Source organism: Cebus imitator, unplaced genomic scaffold (genome assembly GCF_001604975.1).
Source record: "Cebus imitator isolate Cc_AM_T3 unplaced genomic scaffold, Cebus_imitator-1.0 Scaffold696, whole genome shotgun sequence".
Lineage (NCBI taxonomy): Eukaryota > Metazoa > Chordata > Mammalia > Primates > Cebidae > Cebus > Cebus imitator.
Genome location: NW_016108011.1, coordinates 33,382 through 49,621, shown reverse-complemented (window position 1 = coordinate 49,621; position 16,240 = coordinate 33,382). Strand labels below are relative to the sequence as shown.

The 16,240-nt window shown below is 37.8% G+C and overlaps 1 protein-coding gene across 1 annotated transcript in view; it reads left to right on the top strand.

The window, feature by feature from the left end:
• The window catches only part of PWWP3B (PWWP domain containing 3B), a 26,192-nt gene extending 18,944 nt beyond the window's left edge, over positions 1 to 7,248 (top strand). Inside the window, exons 4-5 of the mRNA XM_017518674.2 lie at positions 3,679 to 3,863; positions 4,910 to 7,248. Of these exons, the coding sequence (XP_017374163.1) occupies positions 5,122 to 7,185 (2,064 nt within the window). The 5' untranslated portion in view covers positions 3,679 to 3,863; positions 4,910 to 5,121 and the 3' untranslated portion in view covers positions 7,186 to 7,248. The remainder of the gene's footprint in view (positions 1 to 3,678; positions 3,864 to 4,909) is intronic.
• Positions 7,249 to 16,240: the final 8,992 nt, after the last annotated feature.

Genomic DNA, 16,240 nt, shown 5'->3' with positions numbered 1-16,240 from the left:
AAGGCAAAATTTCTTGTGGCAGAGAGAACGCTACATGTTTGTCAACCTCTGTCTCATTTTTCTCCTGGGGTCACAGGGAGATTACATTCCCCAGCCAGTATGGCTGTTGGGGCTCCATGCCTAAGTTCTGGCTAGTGGACTGTTAACTGGAAGTGATGTTTGCCAGACATGACTGCTAAAACCTTCCGTATGACTCTCTATCTTCCCTCTTGTTTAGGCTGTTAGCTAGATGCAAAGAATTTAATGAAGGAATGCAAGACCCAAGGACATGGTAGAGCCACAGGATAGAAGAAGGTTGGGTCTCTTAATGACTGTTTAAAACAGAGAACCGTGCCCCTTTTTGGCCACTGATGCCTTATATTGAACCTTGACATCAGCAAAATAAACTTTTAGGATATTGAATCTCTGAGATTTAGGGGTTGTTTATAGCACAAAGCATTATATACTCTAATTATTAGAGTCCCCAGTAATACACCAGCTTAAAGATGGCTCTCAGTGATTTATTGGTATTTTATTTTAATATTAATGCTTATATAAAGGCGAATGTTAAAATTGTAATTATTATATATGAGTAATATTATATGATACAGATGCTAAAAAAATACTTTATTCCCCAGTTATCACTAGTGATAATTAAAATTTACTTTCTGAGTTAAATCAGAAAGCTATATTTAAATTTAACATAGAATTTTGATGAACAGAATATGCAAAATCTATTTCAGACATGTAAATAAAGACATAAATTTTAAGAAATTAATTCCCCTCATTGAATCACGCAAGTAAAAACAACAAAACACAAGAAACAGAATTGTCAATTAATGATGAGGGCATATGAAATGGGTGCTTTCCTGTTAAGCCAATGATTTCAACATCTAGCCAGAAATAATCATGTATGTGAAGACATCTCTGCAACTTTCCTGAAAGTTTTAAGAGAAGAATGAATACAAGTAGAGACATACCATGTCCTGAAAACAGAAAAAAAAAAAAAAAAGAATTATAAAGAATTAAAGTCTCCCTCAAATAATGTACAGTTTTTGTGTAATCCAAATTGATATCCTTAGTGGTCTATTTTAATGGAGTTTGACCAGCTGGGTTTAAAAATTCACCTACAGGGGTAAGATGCCAGAGATGGCAAGAAAAAAAATAACGTAAGGAATATTAGTAACTGGGTTTTTATTATATGATAAAGTGATTCACTACCTCTTTTCTTCAAGAAATCACACACCCTAAGGATTTGAATAGAAACTAAGCACACTTGTTGGCATTTCACTTAAAAGTTTTTTTAAAAGGGAACATTCCTGCAGTTCAGCACTTCAGCGGTTTCTCTTGGCAATTCTTCCTCCTCTGATCCAGGCAGGGACTTTCAGGTCTTCATACACCCCGGGGGCGGACCCTCCTCTGGGCCACTAGGAAGGGAGCTATGCCTGGCCAGTCTTAGAGTGGAGGAGCTGCATTTTACCAGGCTGCAGCTGACAAGAAGCTTCAAGGTAATGGCTACCTTAAAGCTAGTTATTTTCTAGTGACTTTTCGGGATCCTAAAGTTTAGAAAAATAGAGCTGGCAGTCTTAGAGTGGTGGGAAAGGTGTGTGGTTTTGAGAATTGCTGGCATTTTGAAGGAGTTAATCCTCTGGAATTTTTGTATCTTCCAATGCTTTACAAGTCCACAGTGGGAGAAGAGGTGATCAGATTACTGCCTCTAAATTAAGGCTTCAGTGCAGCATGGCCGTTCATGCTAATTTATTGACTTGGCATTCCCTGTTTATATTGCTAGACAGTCTGTTATAGTTTGGATGTTTAGACATTTATTAATTTGCACAGAAAAATAACTTAGAAGTATTTTTCAGCATGGGGGGAATACATCTATAAGTTGATTGATACATTAAAAGACTATATGTGTCACATGTACATAAGCATGGAAAAGGGATCAAATATGTAGTTGAGTGAAGTTACTTTCACATAATATATGCATGTATATATGTGGTTTTTAAAATCTGGAAGAAAATAATATATCAAGTTAACAGCATTTCTGTATGATCAGGTCACCATTTTAATATTATTTTTTACCTATTTCAGCATCTTCAGAGTAGATTTCTCAGTGACTATTTTTATAATCATGAAAGAAAAATGAAGCTGAAACGGCATATGCATTTTGTTTCAAACATGTAAACACACATAGATACACACAGACACATTCCCATATCCCCCTTGTCTTTTGCCAATAATAGAAATTTTCCTGGACCTGATCAAGTGGGTAGCATAGTTGTTGTCTCAACTACATGCCTGCATGTGTCCTCCCTGCAGTTTATTCTTTCACATCACAGATACCAGTGTGGGCAGGAAGAACCATTTTCTGTATCATTTAAGTTTAAGAGTGAGAAACAGAAGATTTGGTTTATTTCTATACACAGTTTTGAAAATATTACATGGCATGGTACATCTATACAATGAAATACCATGCATTTGGCAAATGTCTGAAAAACAGTATAAGGTGAAAAAAATTATAGAATAGCACATACTATATGTTCTCACTTAAGAATAAATATGTATGTTAGTATACCTATGTATGTTACTACAACCAAATCAGAAAAAACGTAACTGTGAAAGTGTTAACAGGATTACTTGCATAGTTGTAGACACAGGGATGGCTTTACCATTTTCTCCTTTTGGAAATTATTAATATATATTTGGATTTTGTTACATCTTCAGGGAAATATTGAGATAAAATGCAACAAATTTGGGAGAAAACTTCATTTAAAGTAATTTATAGCAAATCGTGGAAAATATGTGAATGATGTTCAAGCTATGCTCTTGAGTGGGATCTGAAGCTGGTTTCAAATGTGATACATTCATCTTTATATGTAAAAAATGTGGGATATATATATAGAAAATATTCATAGTGATTATTTGTCTAGAGTTGTACTTTCTTTTGCATATATCTTTCTGCATCTTCACAATTTTTAATAAGCTTCTGGATGTTTTCATAATCAGAAACACTGTAGTTGAAGACATTATGATCTGGTTAGAATTCCACACAACAAAACCTTTAAATTTAACATAGAAAATTCTAGATGCCTGAGAAGGCTCCTGGCTGGCTGGATGTAGTTTCCATCCTTATCCCATAAGGATGGAAAGAAGATCTAATAGTGAGTGAAGTCGCCTTCAACTCATAAGCAGTTCTGGTTGTCATCATAAGAGGGCACCTGACAGATTTTCTAAATTTTCTCCAGCTAACCATTGTTATGGAGTAGACAAACAAAGCAACGAAACTATTTTGTATTAGTAAACTATGAGACAGCATGTAATTGCAACTCCATTGAAAAAGATTTTATCTATAAAGAAGAAGAATTCCACATGGTAACTGATGTGAGCATTCAAACAAAATCTACAGTCTGACTCACAGTAGACATAAGACAATAGTTACTTCTTTTTTGTCTATCTCCACTCCACCATGCTTTCCTGAGAGATGATTTCAACATAAACTAAAAAGCATAAATTTATCCCCGATAGCATTTCAAATTATAAAAAGAAGAAGGAAAAGAAACATGGCATCTACATCAGGAATGAGATTTTTGCCTCATTACTGTTTTAGAATGACATACCTGTTAGAGTTTAGGTAGAGAAAATTCTTTACACCTTTCCCATTTCATTGGTTTTATTCTCTGCCTTCCTTTTGGACAGCCTGGGTTAATATCTGAGATGCACATGACCTGGGCAATCTGCATGTGATGCCAGCTGAGCCCCAGAAAAACAGTGCAACCCAGAAGTGCCTAGCTGGATAAAGGACCTGCTGGACAAGCAGTTGGAGTGAGAATCAAGACAGCTGGACCACAGGACCAGACCCATCAGGATCCACGTGACAGTGGGTAAGACTTCCTATTTCACAAATCATTTCACAGTAAAAACATGTTGAGAACTTGGACAATAATGTATTTTGGCCCCTCCTCTACAACCATCATAGGATTTTAAATTAAAAGCCATATTTCATGTTAGAATCATGTTAAGTTGAGAATTTGGGGTACAATTTATTTTGCTCCCTGTTGTGCAGCCATGACACTTTATAATTAAAAGTCATAACTTCTAGTTTTCGGAAAGAATCTTACTTTTTAAGCCATTATGAAAAAATCACCAAAGAGGCTATTCAGGTGTCTCCCTGAGGTTCAGGCCAATGGCAACTGTTAATCCTTTTTAACTATCCTATCCAAGAAGTTGTCATAGCAGCCATTCTGAATCTCTGCCTTCTAAGCTTATGGTTTTAGAAGGGTCATTGTATTTTTGTCTGGGTCTAGGAGATATAGACCCTGTTGTCTTTGTTTGCCTGCTTCAGGTGAACAGTGGAGCACTTGCAGCTTAAAAATTATAAAGGTGTGTTTTCAACTAGAACACTGCTCCTCAAAGTGTTCTTCATAAACATGTATCCTTAGATGCACTTGAGAATGTTTTAGAAATACAAACTTTGGAGCTCACGTCAAACCTTCTGAATAAAACTCTTACTATGAGGCCTAGAAATGTAAGTCCTCTGGATGATTCTGACACGGGTTAAGTTTGGAGGCCCATTGCTATAGGTATCACATTAGGGACACAAAAGTACCAAAGTATGTAATTACATAATAGAGTTTCTGACATCCCATCACAAACTCTCTCATCTCTGCTGCCATGTGCGTACATTCACTCCTTAGTAAGCATGTTCAATAATGAGGGAAAGTTCTTGAATTTGATGTATTATAAAACAACTTTTCCAGTTTTTATCCCCCCAACCTTATATTATGCTGAATTTTCCTCTTCTGTCTCATGCCCCACTGAGCAATATTCTTTCTTTTATTTCTTCTCCATTTGTAATTGCTCACCTCCTGTTTTGGCAAGATAATTGTATTTGTTTACACTTTTCTTCTTTTCCTTTTCCCTATTTCAGTATCTTCCAGTATCGTCCTATTCAAACAACGTGTTCAAGCATCCTTGGAAAATTGAGGTGGAGAAAAGGTCAGCAGTAAACCTTTTCTAGTCATAAGACAAAAGAGACTTTGTTAAGAGTATTGTTTTGGGTAGGACTTGCGTTAGCAGTGACAAAGACAGACAGCCACCTCAACCTTTGGTAATAACCCTTGGCACACAAAATAAATCATAATGGAGTCTGAATATGTCCTGTGCAAGTGGAAAGACCAGTTATGGCCAGCAAAAGTTTTGTCCAGTTCTGAAACTTCATCAAACAGTAAGAGAAAAAAGACACTTTCTCTAGAAGTTCAAATACTCTCACTAAATGAAAAAATTAATGTAGACAGCATGGAAACAAAGATCCTAAATAAATCTCAAATTGAAGCCATTGCCACCTCATTAGCACTACAGTCAGAGGCCAGTGCTCCACCTACAGAGGAAACTGCCTATGGAAGATCACTAAAAGTGGCTCTGGATATTCTAAATGAGGGAACAAATTTGAGTCAAGCAAGCACTTCAGATGAAGAGGAGACCACTATGCTGTCTCAAAATGTATCACAAAAAGTGTCCGATTCACCCCCTCATAAAAAATATCGGAAGGATGAAGGCAACTTACAAGAGTGTCTTGAGGAAAGTGAAAACTCAGCATGCTTGTTGGCATCTTCAGAAAGTGATGATTCCCTGTATGATGTTAAATCGCAAGAGCACACAATGGTCAGTACTATTCCAAGTGAAATGGAAACAAAGTCATTAGAAAACTCTAGCTGCTGTGAGACTTTCTCTTCACTTTCAGAAGATAATGATGAAAAAGAGGACAAGGATAAGATTGATATTTCAGCAGTTATGTCTGTGCATTCTGTAGTCAAAGGGGAAAGTGAGTGTGTTAAAGATGAAAAGTGTGTACCACTTTTGCCATCAGATATCCTTACTGTGCCCAAAGCTTTGAAAGAAGAGAGCCAGGATACCTGCCGAGAGACCCTGGCTGTTCCCTCTGAGTGCTCTACCTTCTCAGAAAATATTGAGGATCCTGGAGAGGGTCCCTCAAATCCATGCTTAGGTACCAGCCAGAATCAACCTTCTGTGGAATCAGAGATGGAGGCTGCAGCATGCCCCGAGAGTTGTTCATGGGAATGCCAGGTTTCACTTAATGCCTCTAACCTTGTCTTGGATTATTCACTTCTTAGGAATAGTGAAAGAAATTTTCAGAGACTGGATTTTGAAGAACTTGAGGAAGAAGGTCAAGCCTCAAGTCGCATTAATCTTTCTCTATTAGATGATGATGAGGAAGAAGAAGAACTTCCACGCTTCATTTTACATTATGAGACACGTCCATTTGAAACAGGAATGATAGTCTGGTTTAAATATCAGAAATATCCATTTTGGCCAGCAGTGATAAAAAGTATCAGACGAAAAGAGAGGAAAGCAAGTGTGCTTTTTGTTGAGGCAAACATGAATTCTGAAAAGAAAGGCATTAGAGTAAATTTTAGAAGATTGAAGAAATTTGATTGTAAAGAGAAACAAGCACTAGTGGACAAAGCCAGGAAGGATTATAGTGAAAGTATTGACTGGTGCATCTCACTGATTTGTGACTACAGAGTTAGAATAGGTTGTGGTTCTTTCACAGGCTCTTTGCTTGAGTATTTTGCTGCTGATATTAGTTACCCAGTTAGGAAAGAAATCAAACAGGATACTTTCAGGAACAAATTTCCTAAACTGCATAATGAAGATGCCAGGGAACGGTTGGCTGTGACTTCCCAGACCAAGAAAATGTCCTTCCAGAAAATTCTCCCTGACCGGATGAAGTCTGCTCGGGTCCGAGCCAATAAGAACCTAGTGGACTTCATTGTGAATGAAAAGGGAACAGAGGACCATCTTCTGGCCATTGTAAATGGCACAAAAGGATCCAGATGGCTGAAATCATTTTTGAATGCAAGCAGGTTCACACCCTGTATTGAAACATACTTTGAGGATGAAGATCAGTTGGATGCGGTGGTGAAATATTTACAAGAAGTCTACAGTCAGATAGAGCAAAGAATGCCAACTTGGATAAAAGATGATAAAATTAAATTTATTCTAGAAGTTCTTCTGCCAGAAGCAATTATTTGTTCAATTTCTGTTGTTGATGGGTTAGATTACAAGGCAGCAGAAGCAAAGTATCTAAAAGGACCATGTCTAGGCTACAGGGAAAGAGAATTATTTGATGCAAAAATCATATATGGAAAGAGACGAAAACCACCAGCAAATCAAGCTCATTAAATGTGCTGAAAGTTGAAACCATGACAGGAAGCTCTCATAGATACTAGTTTTAAAAAAAAGTCTGCAAATGGGAGAATGGATAATGTGTTCACTTTTTTTTTGAGATTTCTAGAATCTGTGATTATAACTACATCTTTATTTCCTTTTCTTGCGCTTCTTCAAAGTTAATTTTGTCAACGCGTTTCAGCAGTTCTACTTTCTCGTACATTTTTAGAAAGCATAATTCCTAAATGATTTTGAAGGGAAAGTACTATTTTGTTTTATGACAGTTTTGAGTCCATGCTGTATTGTTAAATATATTGTGCACAAATATTTTAATGTTAAAATTGCACTAGTGTTAGATATTAAGCAAGATAATTAGAAAAAGTCTAAAAGAAACATCATTTCTATATTCTTTGCTTATTTTGTATAAAATATTGGGTTTTCCCTTAAGATAGTTGAATTATTTTTCTTGCCATGTCTATTTATTTTTGCAAAAAGTTATCTGATATATAGAACCAAAGATAGATTTGCTTTGCTATATATTATAATTATACTTGCTTTTGCATTAAAACAACTTGAAATTCAAAAATGAAGATTATCTGCATGTAGTCTTTATGTGTGTGAATAACATCTTGACATGCAGAAAATAATTTTGGCAGCCTTGAACAAGATTGTTCAATCTACACTTCCCTGAAATTTCATTTTTGGGAGTGTCTGTCCTTCAATGGCTGAATAGTTCCTTAAATCAGGCTCCTGGCTATCTTCATAACTAACAGTGAGTGGATCTTCTTAATATAGCTGTCTGACCACATATGGAAGGCAGCTAGACTTATTGTATTTACAGCCTGGCCACTCTAGACCTATGAAACCAGGCTGACTGCTTAAGTGCCCATCTCATTCGATATAAACTGTAGAAAAAGCAGGCAGTTTGTTCTGAGTCTTTTATCTCCAAATACATAGTCGTCTCAAACCAAGCAAGCTTTATCAAAATGGTTTATTTGTAGATTAGTTTCAATATAAATGCCAACTGACAAGTCATTCCAAACTGCTTCAAGGAATAGATGGACCAGAATCTGAGAATTTGGAAATAGATCACAGAAAAAGCCTCCATTTGGCTAAATATGATAATTTTCTTAGTATGGTTAAATATACACAATTAAAAGTCTGAAGCCAGTTGTTGTTTATTCTAACTTGAAATATATTTTTGTGAGAATAAATGTTAGAAAAGTTAGTTTATTTTAGAAACTTGCTGTGAAAGGAAATTCTAAGAGCTTAATGTGAAGCTGTCTGCATTTTTACCTGCTAGACAATAGTCACTCTTGGGTTTGTTATACATTCACATGGCTATCTGTTTATGTAAAGTTTGCAGGAGTTTGGTGTTTTGATTTTCAATAAAAGCATTATATTACTCACCTTAAATTTTTACTTCATTCTACTTGAAATTGTGCAGCTACATAAGTGGTGTTTCTCCAGAATTATTACACACACACACACACACACACACACACAAAATGTCTACATATGTATGATTTGTTTGGAATTTTTATTGTTGTAATTACCATCGTTTTAACACTTGCTATAAGTTATCTTCTAAATAATTATTCCCTTTAATGATGATTTTGTATTACTTTAATAGAGAGCCTACCACATTTTATAAGCTGCATGTCCCACAAAACCTTCTCTGGACCCTGGCTAAAAAAAAAAAAAAAAAAAAAGAATTCTTGGACATACAGCCTCTGTCAATCCACATACCTTCCTCATTGCCGTAAGATGTAATTTATAACAAACCATCATCACACTATATGTGGATTTTATACCCTCGATAAAACATACTTTATTTGTTCTATAATTGTATTAGTCCATTTTCACACTGCTGATAAAGATATACCAGAGACTGGGCAATTTACAAAAGAAAGAGGTTTAATGGACTTAAAGTTCCACATCGCTGGGTGGGGCCTCACAATTATGGCAGAAGGGAAGGAGGAGCAAGTCACATATTACATGGATGATAGCAGGCAGAGAGAGAGAACTCGTGTAGGGGAGTTCCTTTTTAGAAAATGATCAGACTTCGTGAGACTTAGTATCATGAGAACAGCACGGGAAACACATCCCCCAATGATTGATTGAATTATCTCCCACTGGGTCCCTCCCACAACACATGGGAATTCAAGATGAGATTTGGGTTGGGACACAGCCAATCCATATCATTTCACCCCTGGCCCCTCCCAAATCTCAGGCCCTTACATTTCAAAATCAATTATGCCTTCCCAACAGTCCTCCAAAGTCTTAACTCATTTCATCATTAACTCAAAAGTCCACAGTCCAATGTTTCATCTGAGACAAGGCAAGTTCCTTCCGCGACAAGCTTATGAAATCAAAAGCAAGTTAGTTACTCCCTAGATACAATAGGGTATAGGCATTGAGTAAATACAACTATTCCAAATGGGAGAATTTGACCCCCAAAAAAGGGTGGTAGGCCCCATGCAAGTCTGAAATCCAGCAGGGCAGTCAAACCTTAAAACTCCAAAATGATCTCTTCTGACTCCATGCCTCATATCCAGGTCACGCTGATGTAAGAGGTTTGTTCCCATGGTCTTGGGCAGCTCTACCCCTGTGGCTTTGGAGCACATAACAACAGTCCTGGTTGCTTTTATGGGCTGGGGTTGAGTGTCTGAAGCTTTTCCAGGTGGACGGTGCAAACTATTAGTGGATCTACCATTCTGGGGTCTGGAGGACAGTGGCCCTCTTCTCATGGCTCCACTAGGTGGTGCCCCAATAGGGACTCTGTGTTGGGGCTCTGACCCCACATTTCCCTTCTGCACTGCCCTAGCAAATGTTCTCCATGAGAGCCCCACCCCTGCAGCAAACTTCTACCTAGGCATCCAGGCATTTCCATACACCCTATGAAATCTAGGGGATGGTTCCAAAACCCTAATTCTTGACTTCTGTGTACTGGCAGTCTCAACACCACATGGAAGCTGCCAAGGCTTGAGGTTTGCATCCTCTGAAGCCATGGTGTGAGCGCTATGTTGGCCCCTTTCAGCAACAGCTGGAGTGGCTGGGATGAAGGGCGCCAGCACTGCACAAAGCGTGGGGACCCTGGGCCTGGCCCAGGAAACCACTTTTGCCTCCTAAGCCTCTGGGCCTGTGATAGGAGTGGCTGCTGTAAAGACCTCTGACTTGTCCTGGAGACATTTTCCCCATTGTCTTGGGGATTAACATTCTGCTCCTCATTACTTATGCAAATTTCTGTAGCTGGCTTGAATTTCTCCTCAGAAAACGGAATTTTCTTTTTTATTGCATTGTCTGGCGGCAAATTTTCTGAACTTTTATGCTCTGCTTTCCTTGTAAATGGAATGCCTTCAACAGCACCCAAGTCACATCTTGAATGCTTTGCTGGTTAGAAATTTCTTCTGCCAGACACCCTAAATCATCCCTCTCAAGTTCAAGGTTCCACAAATCTCTAGGGCAGGGGCAAAATGCCACCAGTCTCTTTGCTAAATCATAGCAAGAGTAACCTTTGCTCCAATTCTGAACAAGTTCCTCATCTCTATTTGAGACCACAGCCTGGATTTCATTGTTCATATTATTATCAGCATTTTAGTCAAAACCATTCAACAAGTCTAGGGAGTTTCAAACTTCCCCACATTTTCCTCTCTTCTTCTGAGCCCTCCAAACTGTTCCAACATCTGCCTGTTATCCAGTTCCAAAGTTGCATCCACATTTTCAGGTATCGGCAGCAGCGCCCACTCCACTGTTACCAATTTACTGTAGTAGTCTGTTTTCACACAGCTAATAAAGACGTACCAGAGACTGGGCAATTTACAAAAGAAAGAGGTTTAATGGACTTACAGTTCCACATGGCTGTGGGGAACCTCATAATCATGGCAGAAGGCAAGGAGGAGTAAGGAGGAGTGGCTGGGACACAGGGCACCAGCACTGCACACAGCACGAGGACCCTGGGCCTGTCCCAGGAAACCACTTTTTCCTGCATAGATAGCAGCGGGCAATGAGAGAACTCCTGCAGGGGAGCTCCTGTTTATAAAAAGATCAGATCTCATTAGATTTATTCACTATCATGAGAACAGCATTGGGAAGACTTCCCTCCATGATTCAATTATCTCCCACTGGGTCCCTCCCACAACACATGAGAATTAAAAATGAGATTTGGGTGAGGACACAGAAAACCATATCAGTAATATTGTGTCTCTTATTCCAATATAATACCCATCTTTAGGTCTCTCAGTGGAGCTGTCTCCTGGTTCAAATATTTTCTTTATTACCTCATTGAGTCATTCATAGTGTTTTGAGTCAGGAGAGCAAGTGATCTGTGGCTAAAGCTCTCCTCTGAGGGTAGATTTCAGGTGCCATAGAAAGGAGATGTTACTTCTGTGACCCAGATGAAAATGAAATTTCTAAGATGACTAGGATGTACTACATCATTATAGTGAGAAATATTGATTAAACATGTGCACTGACTGCCTGTACTTGAAACCCAGAGCCCAAGTTTTCTCATATTTGTGAGTTTCTGAGCGTCTGTTAGGTTTGTGGTAAAGACTGATACCTCTTGAGATGTCATTTATCTTGGGGCGTATTGAAGTGAGGGAGGAATCCCTCAAGCATGCATCTTTTCTCCTCTTTGAATGAATCATTGAATTGCATTTGAGATGTGAAAGTGGATCAATTTGGCTTCCAACTCACTGTGGACTCAGATCCCTTTCAGCCTGAGCAGTTGTTAAGGCAACTCTAAGATTGCCCTAACCTGGATCTCTAATGTAGTTTTGTGTATCTGATTGGGGAGCCTGACTTGTTATCCACCCTAACCCACTGGGTTAAGGAAACCCTTATCTTTTCTAGTCATAAGGCAGACTGCTGAATATCAGGCCCAGATTCTAATCTGGCCCAGGTCTATAGAGCTGCAAGAACACCACAAACGTAATGTTTACAGATTTAGATACATACATACATACATATAGAGATATCTTGATAAGGAAAGAATAAAACCATGAATCTGGTAATAGCTGAGATAAGAATCAATCCCCTCCACCCTCAGCCTAGCAGATCAGCCCCCATCCTGTTGGAGAGCAGCCTCCCTGTTCCTGGAGACAGGACAATAACTTCATCTAAGACACCTACCTCCAAAGAAATTGCTTGTTTTAATATCCAGCATTGATATTTTTAATTGCTTCCAACCCATGCCAAAGGTAAGGTGTTATCGCAGCACAAGGAACAAGGTAAAATCTCTAAACAGGTGGAAAATATCTTATATTTGGAAGGAAGCACAGGAACTGGCTAATATACATTATCAACTAGGATAATTATATGTTGGAATGGATTTTGAGGTTGTAAAACTAGCAAGGAAAGGGAGCAGAATATGCAATCATAGGGGAGAACTTATTGGCATGGGATCACACATCTGTGATTCAGATTTTACTGACTTGGAGCTGGCCTAATATACTGCTGGGGTGTCATCTTTAAGCTTGGACCATGACAGCCCACTCGAACTTTCTTGCCAGAGTACTGATGAATTGGTGAGAAGGTCAAATGAAGTGTCAATATTAGAAGTGACATACTGGGTGAGACAAGACGACCTATCTGTGAACTACTTTCCCTAAAAGGGTGGAGAAGACATTTCGAAAGGGAATGTGTTGATGAGAAGGAATGCTAACCATTTTTAGAAGCTTGATGTTGGCTCTCCTCTGCCAACCATGGTTGGATATAAACTATGTTGCAATGGAGATAATAAGATTCCAAAATGGTAGGGCCCAGGTGACAGTATAAAACCTCAGGGGCATTGTAGGTATCATTACTATAATGGAAAACAAGGTCAGAGTGGAGTCCGGCTAACTTGGCAGACAGAAATGTCAGAAGCTGTGACAATGCCTTATAGATAGTAGTATTCTAGGGCTAGATGTACAGATAGCTGGCTGGCCGATGTATTATTTCTTTTATACAAAAATAAAAGATGTGTCCTGGCAAGTCAAAGTCTGATGTTAGCAGCTGCAGTGGAAAATTATGGTTCCCCACCAAGTTTGCAGATCTGCAGTGCAAGTTGCCCTGTTACTCAAGCCATATGACTCAGCATAACTCATAATGTTTAAGGTATCTATGGTGATTAAGAATGGAGTATCTAACCATCATATGGGTGCTATAACACAGAATTCTGAGGTCCGGAAGAAAACCCGTATCTCCTGTAAACTACTTGCCATTTAAAAACATATCCTCATATGCTATTAAGGCATAAAAGGAATGGAGTGCCTAATCAAGAGATAGCAAGTGACAATATGACATAAGCTGCCCATCATAAATAAGCTGTACATTAAGATTCACAAAGTGATAAGGTCTGACAGGGTAAACAGCAATCCACTTCATGATAGAAATGCCATATATGAGATCCAGTGTGAGAAGGCACCAATAAATCAGCAGATTACATAAAACCGCCACGACATTGACCATTGTTGCAATAATGACCCCTCTCAAAACACTTCTATGACCATGGGGCAGGAGGTTATCTATGACCAACTAATGGAAGAGAAAAACATCAAGCTGAATGCACAGATGTCAGCATTGCAGATAGCTGTAAATGTCCTGCTTCTACACTTTAGCTTCAGCTGGAGTAGCCCTAAAGATTAGTGTTGAAGGAGAAACTCTTAGTTGGCAAAGCTGTGAACAGTACATCTGCTACTTCCCTTTACAAAGGGAGTAGTGGCCTGAAGTTGTTTCCTGAACTGTGGAGAACAACTTGGCTGGTGTGTCTGAGTCTTGGAATGAGAAGGTTTAGAAATAAAAAAATAATAATAGATGGAATTATGGAAATGGAAACAAATCATATGTATCTCTGTGCCTCATTATTAATGACCATGCAAGAGAACTGACTATAGAGAAGGCACTCAACAACCAAGTGGATCTAATGACACATGCCAGGAATGTCAAACAACTTCTTTCCTAAGTTATCTTATTTCTGACACATAGATCCATGAATTGTCTTGGTGGCAGGGATTAAGCCTAAGCATGAGCTCAACAGCATTGGTTTGCTCTTGCCAAAGGTGATCAAACTACTGTCGCAGCTGAATATATATCTTTGCAAGAGCAACATCTGATGCTCTGCCCTCAATTCTATACCTTCCGTCAAAGACACCATCTAGCTACATGGTTCCACATTGAATGCACTGCACCCATAGTAGTTATTCATCCTAACAAAAGTGGATAACAACTTCTCTCCTATAAGATTGAGAATTACCTGCCTGTAGTGATGTCCAATTTAATAACACAACCGTGTTTGAATTTTCTTCTTTCTTTATTTCACCACTAATTTTTCTCATTCTGACTCACTAAAACCACTTGCCAAATAAACTACTCACATGCAGCTCTTGTATCAGGCTCCGTTTTGTGGACACTCAGGCAAAGACAAAACAAAAATAATGATGCATATATTTTAGAAAATATAACTAAGTACCACTGTATAGTAATGCATTATAACATTTTAAACATTCATAAATGAAAGCTATTGAAAATTGGTAAGTTTTCCGTTTCTGGATAAGACAAAGTATGCATTTCCACCCCATTCCTGCTACTAAAATCAGTAATCTAACTTTTCATTTTAGGAATCTAGAGAAGTAGAGCCGATTAAATCTAAAATAAGCAGAAGAAAGAAAATAAATATTAGAGAAGAAATCCACAAAGCTGAAAACAGGAAAAAATAGAATAAATCAGTAAAACTAAAAGTGTTTCTTTGAAAAGATTAATAAATTTGATATGACCTTAGCCAGGGTAACCAAGAAATAAAGGGAAAGAAAAGTCACAAATTACCAATAGCAGAAATAAAAAAGGAGACAGCACTACTAGTCCTCTGGTCGTTAAGGATAATAAAATATTATGAACACCATTATGCACACAAATTTAATAATTTAAGTAAAATGGATGAAGTACTCAAATATTTTTAAAGAAAATATTATTTTATAACATTTCGTTGAACTACTCTTGATATTTTAATACGGAATTCACATTTTTTTACATGAAAAGGCACTGGTGTCATATAGTAAGCAACAATAATTTTAAAAATTCAATGTGTATTTTTTCAGAAATATTAATTGAATTTTTTGCCTAATCGATATAAACTATTAGATTTCTTTTTAAGATAATTCCTAAAATATCAAAACAATGACAGAGATACTTTGTTATATGTTATCACTAATTTCAATGGGTTTTGCAACAAAACAGCCTGCAATTAAAAGATAAAGTTGATGCATTATCTGTATGCAGTCTATATATGTGTGAATAAATCTCAGGATGCAATAAATCATTTTGGCAGCCTTCAGCAAGATTGTTCATCCACATTTTCCTGAAATTCCATTTTGGGGAGTATCCATTCTTTAACAATTGTATTGTTTCTTAAAATAGACAGCCCTTTTTGGCTGTCTTCCTCACTGACACTGAGGGAAATTCCCTTAATATAGTCATCTACTCATATGTGGAAGGCAGTTAGCATCACTAAATTTCATGAACTGGCTGCTCCTGACCTACGACTCCAGGCTGACCTAAGAGTTCCTATAGTCTAATATAAACTGTAGAAAAAGCAAGTACTTTGTTTTGAGTCTTTTAGCTCCAAATAGTCATTTGTCACAAACCAAGCAAGGTTTATAATCTTGCTTATTCGTAGAATAGTTTCAGTTGGTTCCAATAATACAAATGCTGACTAGCAAGTCATTCCAAATTGTTAAAAGGAGTATATGGACCAGAATCTAGAATTTTGAAAATAGCTTACAGAAAAAGCCTTCATTTGTTGAAATATGACAATTATCTTAATGTAGTTAAATATACACAATTAAAAAGTTAAAATGCGAAGCCAATGAATTTTTTTTCTAACTTGGAATATTATTTTTGCTAGAATAAATGTCAGAAAGTCTAATTTATTTTAAAAACTGAATGCAGAAGATGGCCGTTTAGGAACAGCTCAGGATTGTAGCTCCCAGTGAAAGCGCAGAGGGTGAGTGGACGCCGTGTTTTTATTGCCCACAGACTAGGAAATTCCCGGGCAGAGGTGCTCCACGGTCACCAGCGCGGCTGTTTCGGC